The 23,500-nt window shown below is 40.5% G+C and overlaps 1 protein-coding gene across 3 annotated transcripts in view; it reads left to right on the plus strand.

The window, feature by feature from the left end:
• The first annotated feature begins 9,948 nt into the window (after positions 1 to 9,948).
• Positions 9,949 to 23,500, plus strand: part of SLC26A5 (solute carrier family 26 member 5) — a 29,995-nt gene continuing 16,443 nt past the window's right edge. For all 3 annotated transcript variants that reach the window (XM_065884124.1, XM_065884125.1, XM_065884126.1), the window contains exons 1-7: positions 9,949 to 10,100; positions 12,068 to 12,207; positions 15,778 to 15,888; positions 16,977 to 17,143; positions 17,691 to 17,855; positions 19,791 to 19,943; positions 22,625 to 22,707. In XM_065884124.1, coding sequence (XP_065740196.1) covers positions 9,949 to 10,100; positions 12,068 to 12,207; positions 15,778 to 15,888; positions 16,977 to 17,143; positions 17,691 to 17,855; positions 19,791 to 19,943; positions 22,625 to 22,707 — 971 coding nt within the window. The remainder of the gene's footprint in view (positions 10,101 to 12,067; positions 12,208 to 15,777; positions 15,889 to 16,976; positions 17,144 to 17,690; positions 17,856 to 19,790; positions 19,944 to 22,624; positions 22,708 to 23,500) is intronic.

A 23,500-nucleotide genomic window follows, 5' to 3' on the forward strand; every position in this document is an offset into this window, starting at 1 on the left:
ATATAGCTGACTCACTTTGTTATACAGCAGAAACTAACACACCATTGTAAAGCAATTTTACTCCAAAAAAGATGTTAAAAAATATATAGCCATATAATTATATTACTTAGAGCAGTAGTTCTCAATTCTAGAGGAGATTTGGAAATGTATCATAGTGGCTGGAGGGCACTACTAGCATTTATTTAGTATCGGAGATGAAAATGCAAAGTGCACAGCACAGTTCCACACAAGTCCCACCCAAAATACTAATAGCACTCTTTTTGAAAATGCTGATTTAGAGTTAAAAATAAGCCCACAAGAAGAACTAAAAACAAAAACTGGTTTTAAGAAAATGGTCGCTTCAGTGAATACAGCTGGAGTTGGGGAAAAGAGGGATGGAAAACTGTTTATTTTTGTGATTAGCCCTTCCATAATACTTGTATTTTTATCATGTCTGTATTATTTTGACTAAAGTTATTATTTTAGAAAAAGAAATGACTGGTAAGCCAGTAGTTCTTTCATTTTCACTTAAACTAGAGAACTCTTTCTTATTAAAATATCTGTCATTCAAACTTAAGCACCAATATGAATTACTGAGCTTTTTGTCCCAAAGAAGATTCTGGAGGCATATCTTCTGACTATTAATGATCTTTCATGTGTTCCTAGTTGGAAAATAAATCTTGCAATTTATCAACTTAAGGAGTCACAGAAAATCAGTGCTGGAAGGGATTCAGTATCTTTAGTGGAATTGAATAATTTTTCCATGGTATGATGGTTTTTATAAATTTATTTATTCATTTATTTTTGGCTGCGTCGGGTCTTCGTTGCTGCCCACAGGCTTTCTCTAGTTATGGAGAGCGGGGGCTACTCTTTGTTGTGGTGTGCAGGCTTCTCGTTGTGGTGGCTTCTCTTGTCGTGGAGCACAGGCTCTAGGTGCGCGCGGGCTCAGCAGTTGTGGCCCGCAGGCTCTAGAGGGAAGACTCAGTAGTTGTAGCACACGGGCGTAGTTGCTTCGCAGCATGTGGGATCTTCCCAGACCAGGGCTCAAACCCGTGTCCCCTGCATTGGCAGGTGGATTCTTAACCACTGTGCCACCAGGGAAGTCCCTGGTATGGTGGTTTTGATCAGTAGTTCTGTATAGGACAAAGGAGGATGGGAATATATTCAAATAGCTAGAGCATATGGCTTCAAATTTGAATGTGTAGCCTGCCTTTTATGGTCCTATAAGACCTCATCCTATTCGACTTCTCCAGTTTCATTTCCTATAACTACCTAAAACAAAGTTGTTACCAGTGCTTTTGGTATTCTGTGAATAGGTCCTATTAATTTTTACCTTTCACTTCTGTGTGCAGAGTCACACACCTTCACTTTTTGCCTCAAGAGCTACTTCTAGTGCAGTATCCTCTCTGAAACCTTGCTTGACCTCTAATCTTGCTTCTAATTTGGTTAAGACCACCATGCTTCCTAAGCAACAAATCACAAGTGACAACATATGCCTATAATTAATATAATTTCGATAAAAGTAGATAAACATTTTGATACGATTAATCTGATGCACAGTTAATGAGACAGCATAGCATAAGAGCATGGTTTCTGCAGTGAGCAGACCTAAATTCCAATCCCAGCTGTTATTACTCCTGAAAAATGTGGGTAATTCTTACCTTCCATAGATACTGTGATTCTTCAATGGCAGAGTGTCAATAAATGTTATACTATAATGACTAATTGTTGTGTATAGACAAGAAGCTCACGTAAATGTGAATCATTCATAATATTTTTTAAGTCAATTTTAAGTTTTTATGTACTCACTTTGTAAGTTACCCACTACTTAAAATGAGCATTAACGTTGTTTAAATATGAACTATATTTTATTACCATTACACACATAAAGTCAGATCGAAAAACAAAATCTCACTTGTGATAGCAGAAAATTAGAAGTAGCCTAAGTGTCTAATAATAAGGAAGGTGGTTAACTAAATCATGGTACATATATATTATAAAATATTATAAAATCATTAAAAAATATCTTCTGAAGTTGTTTATTTTTTTTAATTTTATTCTTTACTTTTTGCTGCATTGGGTCCTTGTTGCTGTGTGCAGACTTTCTTTAGCTGCGGTGAGTGAGAGCTACTCTTTGTTGTGGTGTACGGGTTTCTCATTGAGGTGGCTTCTCTTATTGCAGAGCACAGGGTCTAGGCACGTGGGCTTCAGTAGTTGTGGCGCAGGGGCTTAGTTAGTTGCTCCACGGCATGTGGGATCTTCCCAGACCAGGAATCGAACCTGTGTCCCCTGCATTGGCAGGCAGATTCTCAGCCACTGCACCACTAGGGAAGTCCCTGAAGTTGTTTATTGACATGGCAAAATGTTTATGATATAATGTTAAGTAAAAAAAAATTTTAATGCAAAACTATTAAGACTATTTCAGCCAAGTAAATATACATTACATGCAAACATATTTATTTGCAATATACATTTACTATGTATCATTTATGCATGAGAAAAATGGAAAATTTCCAAATTTTCACAGTGCTTATATATTACTTTTATAAAAAGAAGGAAAAAAGTAACATGATTTTTATATCAAAGGCCCTTGATCTGATTTCCTAAGTGTTGTATTTCCTCACCAGTGATCTCTTGCCCCCATCCCCAGAACCTCCTATGTTCCCCTGTATGTTCCATTATCTCATATGCCCCTAGCCACCTGTAAGACATCCTTAAAAGGATATAGATTGCTGCAAAGACATTAGATGACAAGTTCCCTGAGGGCATGTACCATAGTTTATTAATCTGTAAGCAGAGTCAACTTGCATGTTTCAACCAAACATATAAGTAGAGATTAAGTAGGTTTGTATTGGAACGAATGAATAAATGGAGACCCAAGGCCTCGAGAAATGGAGCAGGTGAAAGGAAATAAATGTGAGGTTTGTCTAAAAGGTAATAGTAATTATAAATAATAAATATTGAGTGCCTTATTCTAAGCGCTTCATAATTCTTACATGAAGCCTCAATGTAGCACTACTAGTACTGGCCAAGCAGATTGAGGAACATCCACGTAACAGCACAGTATGCAGCTGTTTAAAAACACAAGAAAGAGGAAACTTTTTTGTACTGATATGGAAAGATCACCAAGATATAGTAAGTGAAAAAAGCAAGGTGTAGAATGGGGTTAAGTCATGCTACCGTTTATAAGAAGAAGACCATATACCCATATCTGCTTATGTAGAAAATATCTCTGGAAAGACACACAGGAAACTGACACCATGATTGCCTCCCAGCCACGGAATGGCAGTGTAACTTCACTTTAATTCTTTTTGCACATGAATTTTTGAGCCTTGTGAATATGTCAGTGATTCAAAAAGACAATTAAATGAAAACAAAGGAAAACCATTATCCCCACTTACAAATGAGCAACCCGAGGTTGAAGGAAATTAGGTACCCTCTCCACAGTAGTAATGGTCACACTTATTGAGCACTTACTGTGTGCCAGGCCCTGTGTAAGTACTTTAGAAACATTTTCTAATTTATTTTCACAGATATATAACGAGGTTTTATCTGAGTGGTATAGCTGAAGAATCAGAAGGAAACATATAATTTATTTTTCCAATCCAGGACATTCTGGAAGTAAGAATTACTCTGGGACAGCAAGCATAAGCCAGGACTTATGGTCACCCTATTTAGAGAGGTCAGGTAACTTGCTAGATGTCCTAGCAAGAGGGCAGTACCAGGACCGGAACTTAGATCTGTGTGATTTCACAGCCTATGCTCCAAACTTCCACTTATAGATAAACAAATGAAGGCTTGCAAAAAACACATATCAAGTGCCAGTTCCAGTCTACAAACACAGTCTCTCCGAACCCAAAGCCTACCATACGGTGTTGCCTCTCTGGATACTAATCTAAGAATCCTTTGGCTGAGGAGGTAGGTGGTCTCCTCCTCGGGGGAGGTGGATAATTATAAAAGAAGAGGGAAAGGATGGGAAGAGCCCCAGGCTACATCCTCCAGCAACCTTGGCCCCCAACACTCAAAAACACTCCGGGAGCATTCAGTCCGCAAGCTGCATGCCACTATGTGCTAGGTGTTCAGACAGTGGCCCTCCCCTCGTGGAGCTTACAATCTACATTCAGGACCAGTTTGCATGGATTTTGCATGGCCTTTCTACATATTGGGCCTCTTTAATTAATCAGTGGTTGTTAATAAGGAAAAGCAGGGAATTTATCTTGGTTATGCTAAAAGTCCCAGAAGTGTAGAAAAGAGGAAGCAGCTTTTTCAAATTGCTTTCAGGGAAAGGCTGGTAATGTCATAGGTGAACGAAAAATTATTTCTGGACTGTAATTCTTTTCTGGACTATAGTCTTACTCTGTGAGCTTTGAAAAATAGAGACTCCAGAATTACTAAATCGGAATTTCTAGAGGGCCTGGAAATCTGTGGTTTTTGACGCTCTCCATTGTGATTCCAATGTGCTTCCAAGTATGGGGACTCCTGGTCTAGTTGATCCTGTCATAACAGTATAGAATAGCTCAGATGATTGAGAGGCAGAACTAGGGCCAGACCCTGCCCCCAACCTCCAGTTTGGAGCATCTTCCACAAAAGCATAGTGACTCTTCATAATTGTCAAGCAATGAGTTCTTGCCTTTAGTTTGAAGTTTAAAATGTTGCTGCTGTTATAAATAAAAATGTAGTTTTACATTTTTATTTATAAATATCTGAGCCTTTTATATTTGATGACTATTTTGAATGGGAAACAAGGTTTGCATTCTGAGAATATTTTTGGATAAGTCAAGTGAGTGAAGATGAGCTCCTTTTCTCACAAAGTGAGGGAGTTAAATTGTATGATTTCCAAGATTACTTTCAGATCTAGAAATCTATGTTGAAAGGTGTTCTAAACTGTTTTTAAATCCCTTCTTTCATAGCTACGGAAAGCAGGGCTTGAATGTCTAGATCAATTTGCTTTTCTGTTATTAGTATTTTCGATGGGGGGCCTGCCAGAAGACTTGTCCCTTTGGGCCATCTGGGAGGTGACTTTTCTCATGTGAGGGTTTATGTACTTAGTCTTACAACTTGGTGATTTATAATTGCAATCAGCACACTTGAAGCTCATTATCTGTCAGATAAGCGTCTGGTCATTTGATCTCCTGCATTGGTCCCTTGGTTACTTTGCCTCTCTTCTTCTGATGAGGTGGTTATTGATAGCCTTCAAGGCTTTAATTATTTAATCATTGTGGTGAACATAAAAAGTTCCCCAATAGGACAGCCTTTCATTATAACATCCTCTTCTCCTTTACTCTTCTCAGCAGTCCTTTTCTTTCCCAGTTGAGACATCTTTGAACTGCCAAATATCTTAAGGAGGACATAGATTGTAGGCAGGGTCCTAAAACCTCAAAAATTTGAGAATCCCGTCTTTTCTCTGTCTCTTCCTGACCTACAGAGAGTTATTGTTGCAAGGTTTAGCAAAGAAAAATATAATACTCAGTTAAAGTTGGGATAAACAATAAATTTTTAATATAAGTATGCCCCATGCAAAATTTGGAACATACTTATACTAACCAACTATTTGTTGCTTATCTGACATTCAAATTTAATTGGACATCCTATATTTTATTTGGCAACACTGCAGAGAGTGCATACCCTAAGGCTTTCCTAAGTCCATCTAATGTTTTGGGGTCTAAATTCCTTTAATATTTGATCCTAATTTAAACCTTGAATGGAATGTTTGTAACAACTAAGACCTCAGTTTTATTCAGCATTTGCATGAAGTGTAGTGGATATTGCACTGCCCACCTACACGCAACTCCCTTTTGTTATGAGAATATACAAATAGAAATAAGACTTTGCTGGAGAAACCTGAGCTAGATAATTCTCTCTTTTGTAAGTTTTTATTAAATATTTCAAAGATACACATAAGCAAAGACAGTAATATAATGCATTGCACACAATTTATTTACACCCTATTCAGTTTTCTTCTTTTTGTTTGGTTGGTTGGGTAGGTAAATGTGAGTGTGTATACTGCCAGCCCCTAAGTCAGTGGTTTTGAACCTTGGCTGTGCATTTGAATCACTTGGAGAGCTTTTAAACTCTCAATCCCTGCCTGCCTCCCAGACCAATTAAATCAGAATCCCTGGCAGTAGAGTCAGGTGATTCCAGTGTGCAGCCAGGGCTGAGAACCAGTGCCCTGAATGAAAATGGCAAATGCAAAGAAACATTTTTTTACTGGTAAATCATGTCCTTATATTTCATATTCCTCTTCAAAACTTATTTCATGGATTTTTCAGTAAGCATATTACATTATAGCATATTATATGTATTGTATTATAGCATAGCATATGTTATAAAGTTTACTTTAAAAAAAACTCATCGGCTTTAATCATGTCACTGATTCATTATTAATTTTGGAAAAGCCTATAATTGGTTTTTGTTTTCAGATATTTCTTTGTGATTTTCCTGTCTTTTTCATATGTATTTCTCTCTCTTAGGTTATAAAACAGTGGTTTTTTTCACTTTATCTGCTCATTAGAATCATCTTAGGATGCTCTAAAAAACGATGCCTGGGCCACACCTCCCCGAGGCCCTGCTCGGAGGCTCTGTGCTAATTGGTCTGGTGCAGAGCCCAGGCATTGCTGTTTCTCAAAAGCACCTGAGGAGATGCCGTGTTTAGGCAGAGTTGAAAGCCAGTATTTCTAAATATGTTAAATTCCTACCTAGCTGATCATCTGAATCTTGCTGGAGAAATTTAAAACTTACATATAATTGCCCTGCTTAATGAGGTAGAAATTATTTCCAGGTTTTGTGAGGGGGAGAAATGAGAAGATGATAAATGGCCTTCCGAGTAACAGGTGTAAATGAGGAATTCCTGTTGGGGGTGGCCAAAGGACTTTCGAGAATAAAGAGAAGGATCTCTAATATTTTAGAAATATTTTATTTCTTCTGCTACATTTCAGCCTAACCTATTATGTTACTCTGAAAACTTCAAAGAAGGTTGCCACTCAGGTACAGGGATGTGTGCTCACACCTACTCAGAGTAAGTGCCCACTGTCCGGGCCCCACCTATGGGACCCTAATTCAGGAGGTTCAGAGTGGGGCCAGACACCAGTCCTTTAAAACCTTCCCCAGGTGGTGAGAGGGCAGTTTTGGTCGCTACTGCCTTCTACAATAACACATCCCTAGACGTGGTCATCACATTTCATCCCATCGACAACTGGGCAAATTCATGTGGAGTAACAGTAAAATCAGTGGTAAAAGTAGGTTTTTGCAACAGGGATTCTTATTAAACCTCCCTCAGATCTACCTGGTCTTTTTCTCTTTGAGTGGCTATATCAAGAAAGAAGTTATCTTTCTAAAGTAGGACAGAAGACAACCAAGGAGGAGGTGTCCAGAAGCATAAATAATTAAAGTAAAATGTCAGAGCAGACTTAATCCTCTGTAATATGAAGTAACAGAGAGGGGGCGTGGCATACACTATCGACAACACGATGCACCAGTCCAAAGACTGTGTACGTTCATCAGTAAGACAAGGACTGAACTGGGTCCTGGGAATTCAGGGTATGGTATTGCCTCAAGGACTTTGCAATCTAGAAGAGGAGACCAATAATTATACAGTGGGAAGAAACAGAAAATTATACGAAGCAGCGAGTATAGACCGACATCACGGGGGATTACAGGTGAGAGGGGACTCAGGAAAGCAAAGGACAAAACCTGGCTTTTGAAAGATACAGTGATTAGGGTGTGGAGAAAGTGGAAGGAGAGTGAGGGGAAAGAAACAATTTCTTGTCAGAGTGAATGGAACTCTGGGCATGGGCACAGAGGCTTACAGCAGCATGGGAGGTTGCCTGACTTGCATATGGTTCTGTGATGCTGTTGCGTGACGTTCTGGAGGAGTTGGGGGCAGGGGGAGGGCAGAGTGGTGGTGTTGCTGTGTTTCAGACCCCACCCGCATACCTCAGCCCAGTCATTTTTGGATATTATGATGAGTTCCTGGAATAATAAATAAAAAGTTAGATGAAAAGCCAACCCGCCTTGCTAACTGTAAAACAAAAGATGTACACTCTTACTTTGTCAGATTCTACTGCAGAATCCTCTTTCTCCAGGCTTATCTTTTCATATCATCCGTCCTGATACTTAGTTGCGTTTGCTGCTCGAATTCCCTTTTATTCTAGACTTTAAAATTTTCAGCCTCCTTAGACTTAGGCATTTATTTTGCGTGATGTTTCCTGGTTGAAAACATGAACGTAATTTCAATTTGAATGTTAAGATTTCACCATAAGGGAATCGGATTGACCAGCGTCAATAATCCCCCGCCTTCACTCAGTCACCACACAGGCACCTAACCATTAACCCACGCTAACCCCCAACTCCTCTGCCTTTAACTTCCTTCAGTTAGGACTGATGGCTTTAGTTGTTGTTGTGCGCTTAATTTTTATTATAAAATATATCATTCAGGGCTTCCCTGGTGGCGCACTGGTTGAGAGTCTGCCTGCCGACGCAGGAGACACGGGTTCGTGCCCCGGTCCGGGAAGATCCCACATGCCGTGGAGCGGCTGGGCCTGTGAGCCATGGCCACTGGGCCTGCGTGTCCGGAGCCTGTGCTCTGCAACGGGAGAGGCCACAACAGTGAGGCCCGCGTACCGCAAAAATAAATAAATAAATAAATAATAATAAAAAGTAAAATATATCATTCAAATTTACAGACAGAGTCGTGTATTAAACACCAGTGTACTTACCACATGACTTAGTCAAATCTTAACATTTTGCTCTTTTTGTGCCAGTTCATTTTTTACAAAGTGAACATTGCAGATTCGGTTAGTTGAAGCTCCCTATCTCTTCCGAGTCTCGTTCCCCTTTTCTCCAGAGGTAACAACATCCTGATCTTAGTGTTTGTCATTGACATGCATGCTTTTATACATTTACTACATATATGTGTGTACACAAACAACCTACATTATTGCTTGGTAAGGTTTTTAAACTTTGTTTAAATAATTGCATCCTTGAAGTACCCACCTGTGCCTTGCATTTTTATTGAAAATTACGTTTTTGAGATTTATTGATGATGACATACAGATTTAGTTCATTTTTTTAAATTACTGCATAGCGTTCAATTTATGACTATACAAAAATTTATGTTTTATTGCATATAGGTAGACATTTGGGTTTTTTTCCAACTTTTCACTGTCATAAAGCTGCAATTAACATCCTTGTACACATTCCCATGTGCAGAAACATACTAGGTTTTTATTCCTTAATCATTTCTTTTACTCATATGAGTAGTATTCATTATGTAGATAGGTAGGTAGGTAGATAGATAGATATAAATATAGACATATCAGTCATCCTAATAGTCTTACACATGACAACACAATAAACTTTAAAATGATTATAACATTGCACTGATGTTTTCAACTTGTAGCTCTTGTGGAGACATAAGCCTCAGCTCTGAACCATAGAATAATTTAAGGAGTAACCAAATGTGAATACAGAATTGGAAAGGAGGCTTATGTACCTTCAAGAAACCTAGGGTCAAAAAAAAAAAAAGAAACCTAGGGTCAATTTAAGCACTGATCTTGCTCCTTTTTCTTTTTCTTTGATGTGTAAATGGTTAGAGTCAGCCTGATTCCCTGTTCCCTTAATATTGACTTGGTGTCAACTTGCTGCAGTATTTAGCCACTGAAGTTAGCACAATCCTTTGTTTAAAGTATGCACACTACCCCCTCGTTGCCCTGGGAGAGACAACATGTTTTTTACTGACTTTGCTTTCCTTTCATTTATTAGTGCCTACTCTGTCCAGATCACTAGGTTAGATGCTCTGGGTGTCCAAAGATGAAGAGGTCCTCAGAAAAACTTGCAATAATACCGCCAAGAAGAGATGCATCGGGACGGTCATCAGTAGGATTTTGGCATCTGACAGAGTTTTTATTTTCTCCCTTAGTGAAACTCAGGAAATGCTCGTCTCCTGCTATTGATGAATAATTTCAGAGTACTATGGATCATGTTGAAGAAAGTGAAATCCTTGCAGCAACCCAGCGGTACTATGTGGAAAGACCTATCTTTAGTCATCCGGTCCTCCAGGAAAGACTGCACAAGAAGGACAAGATTTCGGAATCCATTGGGGATAAGCTGAAACAGGCATTCACGTATGTTGTTTCAACTTATTTCCTTTAATCTGTCATTCACTTATGAGAGAAGCAAGGTCAGATGTATAAAGAGAATCTGGCAATGTGGAGGAAAAAACAAATGGTGAGCACTCGTGATTTGCAGAGCTGTCCACACAGTTCATTCAGTGGTAGATATTTGATGGAACACAAGCTTCATTACATATTTCACCATATTTATTAAATTCCTTCTATGCTTTATGTCTGTATAAAGGTTTATATAAACAACCCACTTTCCAATTCTCCACCCACCTACATAATATCCACCTCTTCCATTTGTCTCTCAGGAATGTTCCAACCCCTCTTTTTCCCACTTGACTTCTACTCCATGTGGCAACACCCTAAATCTATGCATTTAAGTCCCCAGCCTAAGCTATCAAGGACACTCAGTGTCTTAGGACACTTACCATTCCCAGGCCAGCAACATGGCTATGTAATACATGTGTGCCTGACATGTGTACCTGATTGCACACCTGATTTTGCAAACCATCTGATTGCTGCCTCCTGAACCCTTGAGACCACAGCTTCATATAAGCTTCACAGTGACCCTGTGCTCTAGGTGTGACATCACGAGAGGTTGAAGGTATGTGCACTGGAGTCAGACTGTCTGAGTTTTGATCCCAGTCCCAGCCGCCCACCAGCTGTGCACTTGAGTTTTCTGCTTTGTAAAATGGGAATAGTAATTAGGGCTTACATCATCGAGTTCCTGGGGTTAAAACCTATTAATATATGCAGAGCGCAAGGCACATGGCAAGCACTATATAAATGCAGCTGTGATTAATATCTCAATTTTCTAAACCAGGAGACTGCTATGAAATCTGGTTTGTTTCACTCAAATTCAGTGCTCTTGCCATAGTTGCCTGACATTTTACTTCCCGTATCTTCCTGCGTCTAATTACCAGATACTCTTAACCACTAAAGGCACTGTATAAAATACCATGCATGCTGCAGTAATGCATTATCCTTTTAAATGGAATAAGTTGCTTCCTCATCACCAGGAGGACTTGAGGCTGTCATAGTGGTGATGGAACTCATCTGTCCATACTCTTACTCACTGATGTCTTTGATTATAGGCATAGACTGGCAAAAGGACTGGCTGAGGTCCAGAATATAGTCTGTGTATCAAAGTTAATTTAACCATCCAGGGATTAAATGCAAAGCCTTGGTTTTTTCAGCATGGTGTTCACCTAACCAAGATAACCAGACATAGACTTAGCTACAGTGCTCCCGTGACAAATGGTGTTTTGAGTTTACCTAATCAGAGACATATTCGTAAAGCTCATAATACCTGTGAAAATTTCCTTCATTTTATAAGGAAAGGGAAAACTAAGTGGGTAGATGCTGGTCATTGGTTCCACATCCAAGAGTTAACTCAATCAGTAAATAATACCCCTACTTCACTTTACACCAACACAGGAAGCACATTAAGGGTTTCACCTGTTGAAATAATAGCTTCTGGGATATCTCAACTATTTTGAAGCTAATGTTTTTTTTCATGGTCAGTTGTAGAGCATTAGAGTGGAGACAATTCAGATGTTCCTATTTTTTTTTTTTTTTTTTTTGCGTTACACGGGCCTCTCACTGTTGTGGCCTCTCCCGTTGTGGAGCACAGGCTCTGGACGCACAGGCTCAGCGGCCATGGCTCACGGGCCCAGCCGCTCCGCAGCGTGTGGGATCTTCCCAGACCGTGGCACGAACCCACATCCCCTGCATCGTCAGGCGGACCCACAACCACTGAGCCACCAGGGAAGCCCAGATGTTCCTATTTTTTAAAAATAATAATAATAATAAGCAGCTCTTCTTGTCTCTGACCTCTGCAGAGTAGAAGAGTCATCCTTGGCACCAGTTTTGAATTCTTCCTTACTGCTCCAAGATATGAGGAAGGGAAAATGCCTTGGTGTGAATTCTACAGAAATGGTCCTCATTTTATCTATTTCTTTGTCCTCCAGATGTACCCCTAAGAAAATACGAAATATCATTTACATGTTCCTCCCCATAACCAAGTGGTTGCCTGCATACAGATTCAAGGAGTATGTGTTGGGTGACATAGTCTCAGGCATAAGCACAGGTGTGCTGCAGCTTCCTCAAGGTCAGTAGAATATATTTCTTTCTTTCTGTCCTTCGCTACCATCTCCTCAAACAGTTGCTTGACCATTTTTCTGTTTAATTTCATCGTGATTGGAAATTCACAGTTTTTATCATTATAGTTCTAGTAACCTTCACCTGTTTAAAGGAATTCTCCAGAAATAAGCCTTTTAAATAACCTTTTAAAAGCCCCGGAGATATTAGTTGTAGAATGTGGTAATACTGTTTTACAGACCAGTACATGTAGGAGCTGGCTGGGCATTGCCTTTCTCTCGCCAAGTTAATCAGTCACTCCATGAGCATGTTGTTGAGGTTGTCCTTTTTTGTTGTTGTTTTTTTGTTGTAAATTTTATTGAAGTATAGTTGATTTACAATGTTGTGTTTCTTTCAGGGGTTGTCCTTGTTCAGGTTCTTGACTTATAAGTCCATATTCTTACTACAAGGGACCATGATATACTGAATTCTTGTGCCTTTGTGTGATTTTATATGTGATATAAGAATTTAAGAAAACACTCATTGATTATTCATCTATTCACACACATTTATCAAGTATCTGCCTGGCCGTCCCCATCTTCATGGAACTAACTATCCAATCAGGGAAAGAAACATGAAGCACGTAACAGCACGCATCAGTTTTTAATTGCAAATGATGGTAAACACTGTGAAGGAAGATACAGGGCACTCTGACATGGTGATACTAGGGGGACCTAATTTAAGTAGGTAAGTCACAAAAACCTCTTTAAGAAGATGAGATTGAAGTGAGACCTGAAGGACAAGTAGCAGGGAGGTAAAGAATGAGAAGAAGTGCACTTCAGGAAGAAGTGATAGCATGTGTGAAGGCATTTAGCAGGAAGAGAATTGGGTGTTGGAAGAATTATGAGAGAGGCAGGGTGCTAGGAGTGTGGGGAGTGAGGGGCTGGAGCCTGGCAAGGCGAGCAGTGGCAGGTTTGCACAGCCTTGACGGGCCCCTTTGGATTTCGTTCTGAGCGCGGTAAAAGCTGTCAGCGTGCTTTTTTCAGTTGGGTATTTCTGGTAAGAGATCACTGAGACTGTCGTGTTGTGAATGGACTTGGCTGGCGAGAAGTCACCAGGATGAATGTAGGGAGAACAATTAGAGGTGACAGTGACTCAATGTGGTCAAAAGGTGATAATGGCTTGAACAGCCTCTAGGTAAGCTGGCAGAAAATCTGTTCCCTTCTCCAGTTGCCCAAAAACTAATTGCTGAACAATCGATTTGTAAAAAAATATATATATATATTTTTCCCAGTGATCAGTTAGCTGAGTTTTTAATTTTCCAAGTGGCTGAGTTATCGAATCTATTAAATCTGTTAAACAAAAGCCTTAAATCAGGTTTAGGACCATTCTCCACAACAATTTTGGCACCAACACCCCAAGGATAGAGAAAGGGGTGTATTTAAAGGCAGAGGTGAGGGCAGGGGGAGGAGCAGACAGAGGCTCGGCATCTGGAGTGGGAAATAGGAGCTAGACCGACATTCAGTCAAGTTGGACTGACAGAGCCACAGGAAATGGCTGTAGTGAACGCATGTAAATGAATACGTCAAAGAAATCCTCAGAATTTAGCCTAGTTGGGTTTTCACTGAAGTGCCATTCCACAACTTTTTTTTGGACCTGTAGGCATTATGTAAACATCTACCCATTGAACTGTGAGCTCACAAAGGCTCTTCCTTGCCCTGTTCAGCTCCAAAGAGCCTGCAAGAACTTACAGCACAAGGCAGATGGTCACCTGTACCCAGAGAAAAGAGCTATAGTGACAAAGAATATTCTCAGAATTGAAATACATGAGTTTTCAGACTGAGAGCAACCATCGGGTACCCATCAGAATTCATGAAAAATTAACTTACAACAAGACACACCATTGTAAAATATCAGAATACCAGGAATAAATAGAAGATCCCAAAACTTTCTAGAAAGGAAAAAAGTCACATAACCATGAAATCATAACCTAGAGGAATCTGAAAAAATAGGCATTACAGAAGGTCAACAGTTTATATCTACAACGATAAACCAAGAAGTAACAATGTGAACAGGTTATGTAGAACGGGTTTCTCAGCCTGTACCATGTACACTGGTGGGGGGGGGGCATCCTGTGCATTGCAGGTTGGGTAGCAGCATCCCTGGCTTCTACCCACTAGATGCAGCAGCAGCCCCACTCCCAGGCTTGGTAATAAAAAATGTCTCCAGACATTGCCAGATATCCCCTGGGGGTGGGCAGAATCCTCTCATGTAGGAACTGCTGATTTAGAAAAATGGAGATAAATGGTAGAAAAACAGCTGAAAGAGTTAGAAGTGAGTGCTTCTGGGGAGTGGAACCTAGAGTAAGGCAGAAGAGTGCTGGCTTTTCCTCCCAGCCTCCCTAGTACTGCTTGGCTTTTTATACTATGGACGTGCATTTCTTTGCTAGAAATAAAAAATATTTTTAAATGCAACATTAAACTTACCATATTGTTACATATGAAATAGGGATGCTTTCCCAACTCTTCTTTTGCTAAAATGTTCTTATCCACAATATGACAATGCATTACATGAACTTTCTAGTTATTCCAGACACTTGGTGAGGCCCCAAAGCTGAGAACAAAGGGTGTTTATTGCTTACACGCTCTAAAGAGGGATTCCAGGCCATCCATGCAAAACGATGAGTGAATGACACACATGCTCTCTCCTTAGTGCATCACTCCAACAGGATGTAAGGGGACAAGAAGACTGATACTAGATTTGGAATGAGAATTTTTGAGAGAAAGGTGAAAAAAGCCCTATGCATTTCCCCTCCACCTAAAGTTAAGGAAGGAAGGAAGGACTGCAAGAGAATCACTTGGAGCACTGGACATGTGTCCCCTGGAGTTTGTGGGCACTATTGCCTAATTCTTGCAAAAAAAATAAATCTACAGGTGAAAGGGTGTGAACTGCCTATGACAGCAAAATGAAGAGGACCCCTCCTGTGGGCATGGCCTGCACTTGCACAGTTTACTGGGGTAAAGCATCAGATAACTGGGCACCCTGGGAGGTAACCTGGCTTGGCTCATTTGAAAGGCACCTGCCCAGAAGTCTGCCTACAGGATGAGCAGCTGCCAGCAGAAAGAACCTGGAGGAGGTGTAAGAACTGGAACCTGTAAGGGGCCTAGGTCGTTGGGGGCGGCATTACATCGGCCAGGGAATAGTACAGTGGGCGTTCCTCACTGCAAATGGGTCTCCAGAGAACCCTGAAAACACCTCATTGGAGAAACAGCTGGCATTTGGGCATCAACACCAGATTACAACTGCACCAGTCAAGTAAGACTTTCTGCCGTTATGTAATTTGGGAAAGAATAAAGCAGAAAAAAATCCACCCCTGGCAAAGAGGAGATGACAAGGAAAACTGTCTCAGCCTGGACTCTCTGAACACAAATATAGGATTCCATGTAAGAGTGGGATGGAAGGGTGGGTATGTTAAAACACATCTGCTTAAATTAACATGATTTTCACTTGTTCATCATAGATAAAGAACCAAGAGAAAAACACACATAGCCCTCTGTTTTCTAATGAGCTCCCCGTTTCTGTTTGGTTTTTTATCCCACAGGTTTAGCCTTTGCAATGTTGGCAGCTGTGCCTCCGGTGTTTGGCCTGTACTCTTCATTTTACCCCGTTATCATGTATTGTTTTTTTGGAACCTCCAGACACATATCCATAGGTAAACCTTACAGTTGATATCTTAGTACCTTTCCTTTTGAATTTCCAAGCTTTGCAGTGTGCCAAAGAAACAGCATGTTTGTTATTAGGACATCTGCGTAGTAACAACTCTTGTTACTGTATACCCAGTAGGTGCTTTTAAAGAATACACTCCCCCTCAAGATTTCTAGAACTAACAGCTTTCTCATAATCTGGGCATAATAGAAAAAGACAATTTTCTTGTGTAAAAAGAGCAGTTGTTGAAATCTGTGAAATAAGTGCTTGAGTTCATAATACAATTTGCCTGCATCTCTTTTTTTTCCTCTGTTTTATTAGTGATACTGCAAGTTCCTAATTACTATGCATATAATGCATTTTCATCTTATTTTAGGCACTGAATTGTACTTGGTTTCTCTTTAGTGTATTTAGGATCAGATTTATATGGATTTCATATAGTGTTGATGCTGCCTGAGGCTGCCACCAGCCAACACACCCAAGGTCTCAGCTGTCCGTTGCTGGGTAACACATACCCCCCCCCCAAGTTTAGCAGCTAAAAACAACCACCATTTGATTATCTCTCACAGTTCCTGTGGGTCAGGATTTGGGAAGGGCTCATCTGGGCAGTTTAGGCTCAGCGTCTCTCAAGCAGTTAAGAGTCAGGTGGGAGCTAGAGCCAGAGCAGCTACAGGAAGGCTGGACTCCCCCTCCCTCTCTTCTTACCTCCCGCCCTCGCCCTCTCTCCATGTGGTCCTGACTGGGGCTTTCTTGCCTGTAGGGCTGCAGCACAAGCGAGCAGTACAGCTCTCAGGTGGAAGCCGCATCACCTGTTGTTACCTGGCCGCAGCAGTCACGCAGTATCACTTCTGCTGCATTCTTTTGATTACTATCATGTCACAAGTCCACCCAGATTCAAGGAGAGAGGAATTAGACCACCTCTTCATGGGGAAATGTCAGGGTTCTAGAAGAGTGTGTGGGATGGAAGATTTTGTCACAGTGCAGTGTTATTTCAAGGAGGATTTATTGACCTCACCTGTGTCTCCTGGGGTACTGGAAACAACCACATCAGACACACTGAACATAATTTCCCTGATTAATGCTTCCTTATTTCAGGTCCATTTGCAGTTATTAGCCTGATGATAGGCGGCGTGGCTGTTCGATTAGTACCAGATGATATAGTCATTCCAGGAGGAGTAAACGCAACCAACAGTACGGAGGCAAGAGATGCTTTGAGAGTGAAAGTCGCCATGTCTGTGACCTTACTTACAGGAATCATTCAGGTAAGACTCACAGATGTGGAAATGGGCTCTCATTTGCTCATTTAATAAATATTTGTTGAGCACACTTGGCTGGTCTGCATGGTGGATAGGGTCAACCAGCAAAACTCTAGAGCTCAGGGTTCATAGCTCAGGAACACCAGTCCCACTGCATGCCTTACTTAAATTGATACTGAATAGGAAGTAGCTAGCTTCAGTTGGATACTGTAGAGATTCCAAAAGCAAGACTAGTTTGAAGCTTGGGATGGGTTAGTAATGGGAAGAGGGCCTGGAAGGAGCAGGAAGTGACATGACTAAGCCTACCCCCACTTCTGAGGGACAGAGAGAGTACGGGGGTGCCCATTGCTCCGTGGGGCTCCAGGCCCTTCCAAACCTTCCGTTGTTTTATGCATAACCAGTGATTGATTTATTAGCTACTTACTTGCTGCAGGTGCAAGTTTGTAGTGTTAGAAAATGGTCCAGAAAGAACTTTTTAATGTTTTCTGTTGGTTTTAACTTCCTGACCTATCATGTGATTTATTTGTTTCTTTGTCATTAAAAAAAAAAAAAGTTTTGCCTAGGTGTCTGTAGGTTTGGATTTGTGGCCATATATCTCACGGAGCCCCTGGTCCGTGGGTTTACCACTGCGGCAGCTGTGCATGTCTTCACCTCCATGTTAAAATACCTGTTTGGAGTTAAAACAAAGCGGTACAGTGGGATCTTTTCAGTGGTGTATGTAAGTAAGCAACTTCCTGACTTACTGGTACTTGTTTTCCCTTCTTTATTTTTCCCCCTTCTCTTCAGTATCTCTTTTACCTGCAAGGCTCACTTTTCTTATTTCCAAGAATTTCAATAAAGTGGAGAAGATTTAGTTATTCTAAGGCTTTTCTGAGAAGAGCACTACAAGGAAAATTAAACCTTAAAGTCTCATTTCTTTAATATATGATACTATCTACCTCACAAGGAATTTTTTGGTTAGGTCTTTTTAAAATATTTATTTATTTATTCGGCTGTGCTGGGTCTTAGTTGCGGCATGCAGGATCTAGTTCCTTGACCAGGGATCCAACCCGGGCCCCCTGCATTGGGAGCACGGAGTCTTAACCACTGGACCACCAGGGAAGTCCCTGGTTAGGTCTTTATTTGGTTATTTCACCTTGACTCTAGTTAGCTAAAGAAACAGCTTTTTTCTTAAGACAAATTAGATTATCTTTGGGAACTAGCAAATAATTTAAAGGCATTATGGGATAATAGATCTCTCTCAAAAACTGCTTACTCAAGCAGGCAAAAAAATAAGTCTGTAAAGGATCTATTGTGTAACTATCACAATTAACCAGTTTAATAAAATAGACATAGATCCCTCTACCCAACTCAGAGAAAATATAAATTATTTGCAAGCACGTAGGTAACAATGGTAATAACTGATCACGTTTAGAGTGGTCACGTAAAACTGATCACAAATTCTAAAACTGCAGTGTTGTTTCACATGGTGCAGTAGATTAGCAATCAATAACTAAATATAGCTTTAAAACCCCCATACATTTGGAAACCAAAAACATATTTTTAAATAACCCATGGATAAAGAGGAAGTTATGAAAATTATTAAAACCAAATGACAGTGTAAGAACTACATACCAGAACTGAGATGCTGCTAAAGCTATCCTTGGAATGAGAGATCTGTAGCCTTTGGAGGTATTGATGTGTCAGACACTGTGTTAGGCAGAGCAGTGAGTTTATGGTCCAATGGGAAGACAAATAGTAAACTGCTAATCACATAAATATGTAATTAAGTACAAATTGTGTTAAGTGCTATGAAGAAAAAATCAGGCTGCTCTGAAAGTTGACTAGAGAGAGCTTTAGATTAGCGGTCTAGGAAAGTCGCTTTGAGGAAGTAACAGTTAAATTGAGTCCTTCATTGATTAGAATGGAGTCCAGCTGTGGGAGCATTCCCTAAATAACTAAATTATTCGTTTCCTGTAATAGCTGGTAACATGCTTCTTACTCTGAGGTTTCTCAAAATGCCTTGTCACAAAGGAAATAGAACAGACAAGCATAATAGAGAATGCTCCTAGGCATTGATAGGAAAAGTGTGTAGCCTGGGCTCGGTGGTAACCTACTTTTCCAGGGTCCAGATAAGTACTGACTGCATTTGGGGTGCCGAGACTGCAGCCTTAGGAGAAAATTAAGCGGCTTTCTTCTCTAACTTTCCTGGGCTTCTTTCCAAGCTTCAGCCACTCTCTTCCCTTCAAAGCTCACCTGATTCGTCTTTCATCTGCTAACAGTGATTTCTCTCCCTCTTTCAGCTCCTAAAAGCTTTTGTATGTATTTACCTATGGATTTTTTTTGCTGATATTACCCCTAATCCTTTCCTAATGCTCAGGACTCAGCTTCAGGGTTACTTTTCTGAATTTTACAATTCTACATTGAGATGTTAGCGTAGCAAAGAACACTGTAATATAAGATTGTCAGGTAAGGATTACAACTACCAAGTTGTATGACTGGGTAAAAATGACTCCTAATTGGTGAAAGCTGCAGAGAGAGAGACTTCAGCCTGAGAACCTTTAGCTAGAAATGTCCGCTAATGGGATGGCTGGTGTGAATTAGAGCACTAGACTGTCTCTGTCTATTCAGGGGCTCTTGCTTGATGTAACATCCAGTGTTCACTGTGTTACAGAGTACAGTTGCTGTGTTGCAGAATGTTAAAAACCTCAACGTGTGTTCCCTAGGCGTTGGGCTGATGGTCTTTGGTTTGCTGCTGGGTGGCAAGGAGTTTAATGAGAGATTTAAAGAGAAATTGCCAGCGCCCATCCCCTTAGAGTTCTTTGCGGTAAGTCAGCTTCCAGCAGCATACGCCTACCTATTTCTGTGCGGGGTTTAGAAGTGGACCCGGGAGGAGGAGACTTGACCTCTTTCCTCTCACTTCTGCCAAGAGAAGGTTGGAATTTGTCAAGGGGAACTTTTACAAGTACACTGACAGAAAAAGAAAAGCATTAACGCAGAGTCATGGATGATTTTTAAAATATAGCTGACGTCTGTCCATAAAAATGTGAATGTAAATTATCTTTGAGTGAAATTATGGAGATTTTTCTTTTTCAAAGTTTTTATTGTCTAATTGTTTTATAATGAACATATAAACTTTAATAACCTGAGAAAAGTAAGCTGTTTCCATTCTGAAAAGAGCAAATGACAAAGGTTCCCAAACTTTCTTGGTTCCTGGCACTCCTAGGCCAAAAGAAATGCCTAAGTAATAGTTCCATTTACTAAGTAGTAAGGTCCAAACAACTTCATACATATTTATGTCTAACAACTTAAGAGCTGTTTGTAAAAATAATGCACATAAAATATATTTTATGACATTCTTAAATCACCACAGTAATTTATTAATGAATGCGTGTGGCGGCTGGTGGGCACTTCACAATCCCTCAAACCTGGGAATCAGATGGACACCACTACCATCATTTCCTGTTCACTTTGATTTTTGCATGGTACCTGCTTTTTTATCACAGTGACCACTGAATGCCCAGCTTTGCAAACATGTGGTGTGACTGAAAGGAATGTAGTAGGAACTAATATCGAAACTGTGAACTACCTCAAACTAGAAGTTTGCATGGTGTCTGACACGTGTCACTGTTTTCCTTGAAAGTCATGTCCCACAGTGTCCTGGTGAGTTCTCCTTGGGAGCCTGGAGCACTTTGGTGTATGTTTTTTTTTTTGTTTTTTTAACATCTTTATTGGAGTATAATTGCTTTACAATGGTGTGTTAGTTTCTGCTTTATAACAAAGTGAATCAGTTATACATATACATATGTTCCCATATCTCTTCCCTCTTGCGTCTGGTGTATAGTTTGGGAGCCACAAGGAGAAGAAATAAAAAGTATAGGTGTCTGATCCAGAGCTAGCTAAAAGTTCCAACCACAAAAACCACTGGCTCGTATAGCTCACAAAGAAGCCGGGCCCTTTGACGCTTTTCCTTGCTTTCATCTTGTCTATACCCGAATTGGACTGTCTCTCACTGTTTTAAGACCTGTTCTCTCATTGGGGTTGGGCCCAGAGTTCCTGTTTCCTCTTGGAGAACAGCAAGAGGTTCTCAGCTGCTTCTCATGGCAGTGGAGAAAGGCAAGCCCTAATCATGAAGTAAATGATGAAGACTGACTTTCCTGGCTTGGGATCCTAGTTTTGTCCACTTTCCAGATTCCCTTTAAAGGTTCCTTCATGTTTTCCAGGGCAATGGTTCTCCAGAATTCTATCATTATAATTGTGGTTGAACCTGTTTTTTGTTTTTTGGGTTTTTTTTTTAACTTCTTATCTGCATGCTCCTCAGAGCAAGGGAGAGGGAAGCTGTACTGGAAGACTTGGGACAGAATCTTCATGACTCTCTTTAAACATACAGTTCCTTTCTTATCATAAAATTGTTTGGGGTTCTGCATTCTGTTTCACAATGCATCTGTTTGTGTTGGTAGGAAAGCTTTGGTTTCAATTTATTTATCACTGCATAAAGGTGATGCTCCAGGAACTTGAGCCATGTGTATCCTGTGGATTTGAATTTTCTGGGCACTCCCCCAGTTTGCGATGCACAACGGATGTAATTAAGGGTGACAGACATTGCAACCAACAAAGAAGGGGCATTTCATCATAGCGGCCGGAAGCAGCCACGCCCTTGGTCTCTGGGACTGCTGTGTCTGATAACGAGCTTACCTTCTTCTTGGTTCCCTGCAGCAGCCCCCTGTGGTGGGGGTCTGGCTCCCTTCCCTGGCCAGCCCTATGCCTTCGCACCTGGATAACCCACTCAGAAAGTTCTACAAGCAGTGGTTCTTTGGGATGAAGAAAGTTGCTGTCTCTCCTTCCGTTATTTTTCTCTTCTTGTAGCTCACTAAGGCTCGTACTTTACACACAGACTGAATCTGTGCCCCGACAATCCAGGCAACCTTATGTACAAGGACACTCCGTGATGGGCGGTTTCACCCTGACCCTGACTTGGCAACAGACATGGGAGAAGATAGCCATGGGGTGCTGGTGGAGGCCTCTAACCACCTTGGTGCTGCTGTCCTGGAAACAAGAGTCCATAGGAAGATTGTGCAGTAGATCCAAACCTACATGTTATAATGATACACTGTCACTGTACCACCCTCACAATACATATTTCATGTCCTTTATTTGTGCCACCTTGGCCAGAGCCTCATTTTCCCTGCCCCAAAGGCAAAGCCAACTCCTGAAAGGTTTTATGGTTTCTTTGTTTGTAGCCAACTAGCCAAATGCCTCAGGATGGAACAGAACAAAGTAAAGAGAAAAGAATTCCAGGCCACAAGGAGACTGTAGAGTCCATTTTAATTTTGTGGAGAAGGGTCATTAGGAGAAGTTAGAATTGCTGGAAGCTAACTATAATTCTTTTTTTAAAAAACCGAGAAAGTGAGAATAGATTTGGCTTGGCTAACAAGTTCTTTGAAGCTTATTTTTGTGGTGTTTGAATGTTCATTTCTAAAGGTACGTTTGGTTTTGTGTCTGTTTCAGGTGGTTATGGGAACTGGCATTTCAGCTGGGTTTAGCCTGCATGAATCGTACAATGTGGATGTCGTTGGGACACTTCCTCTGGGGTAGGAAAATAGTTTCAAGTAACCGTGTGACTTGAATAATCAAGGGATCTATTATTGCTTCTAACTCCTGCTTTAGTATTACAATGAACAATCTTTTTTTTTTTCCTACATATCAAATAGCTGAGGGTTTGGGGGGGTTTGAGTTTGGTTTTTTTGGCTGTGTGTGTGTGTGGGGGGGTGGCTTATTGTGGTTAAGAAAAAAATAACATAAAACTTAACCATTTTAACCATTCATAAGTGTACAGTCCAGTAGCGTTAAGCGTATTCACGTTGTGAAACAGATCTCCAGAACTTTTTCATCTTGCAAATCTGAAACTATACCATTAAACAATAACTCTCCATTCTCCTTTCCCTCCATCCCCTACTTTCTCTCTCTATGAATCCGAGTACTCTAGTACTCCGAGTACTCTAGTACTCTTGCCTTCTCTGTGACTGGCTTATTTCATTTAGCATAATACCAACGTTCATCCATGTTGTAGCGTGTGACAGGATTTCCCTCCTCTTTAAAGCAGAATAAAATTCCACCTTATGTATATACCACATTTTGTCTATGCATTCATCTGTTGGTGGACATTTGGGTTGCTTCCACCTCTTATCTATTGTGAATAACCCTGCTTTCAGTTCTTTTGGATATATACATAGACGTGGGACTGCTGGATGATATGGTAGTCTGCTTTAACTTTTTGAGGAACCTCCATAATGTTTTTGAAAGTGGTTGCACCATTTTACAGTCCTACCAACAAATGGTATGTGGGTTTTCGTTTTGTTCTGTTTCCTATTCAGCATTTATCGG

Source organism: Phocoena phocoena, chromosome 9, assembly GCF_963924675.1.
Source record: "Phocoena phocoena chromosome 9, mPhoPho1.1, whole genome shotgun sequence".
In the NCBI taxonomy this organism is placed as follows: domain Eukaryota; kingdom Metazoa; phylum Chordata; class Mammalia; order Artiodactyla; family Phocoenidae; genus Phocoena; species Phocoena phocoena.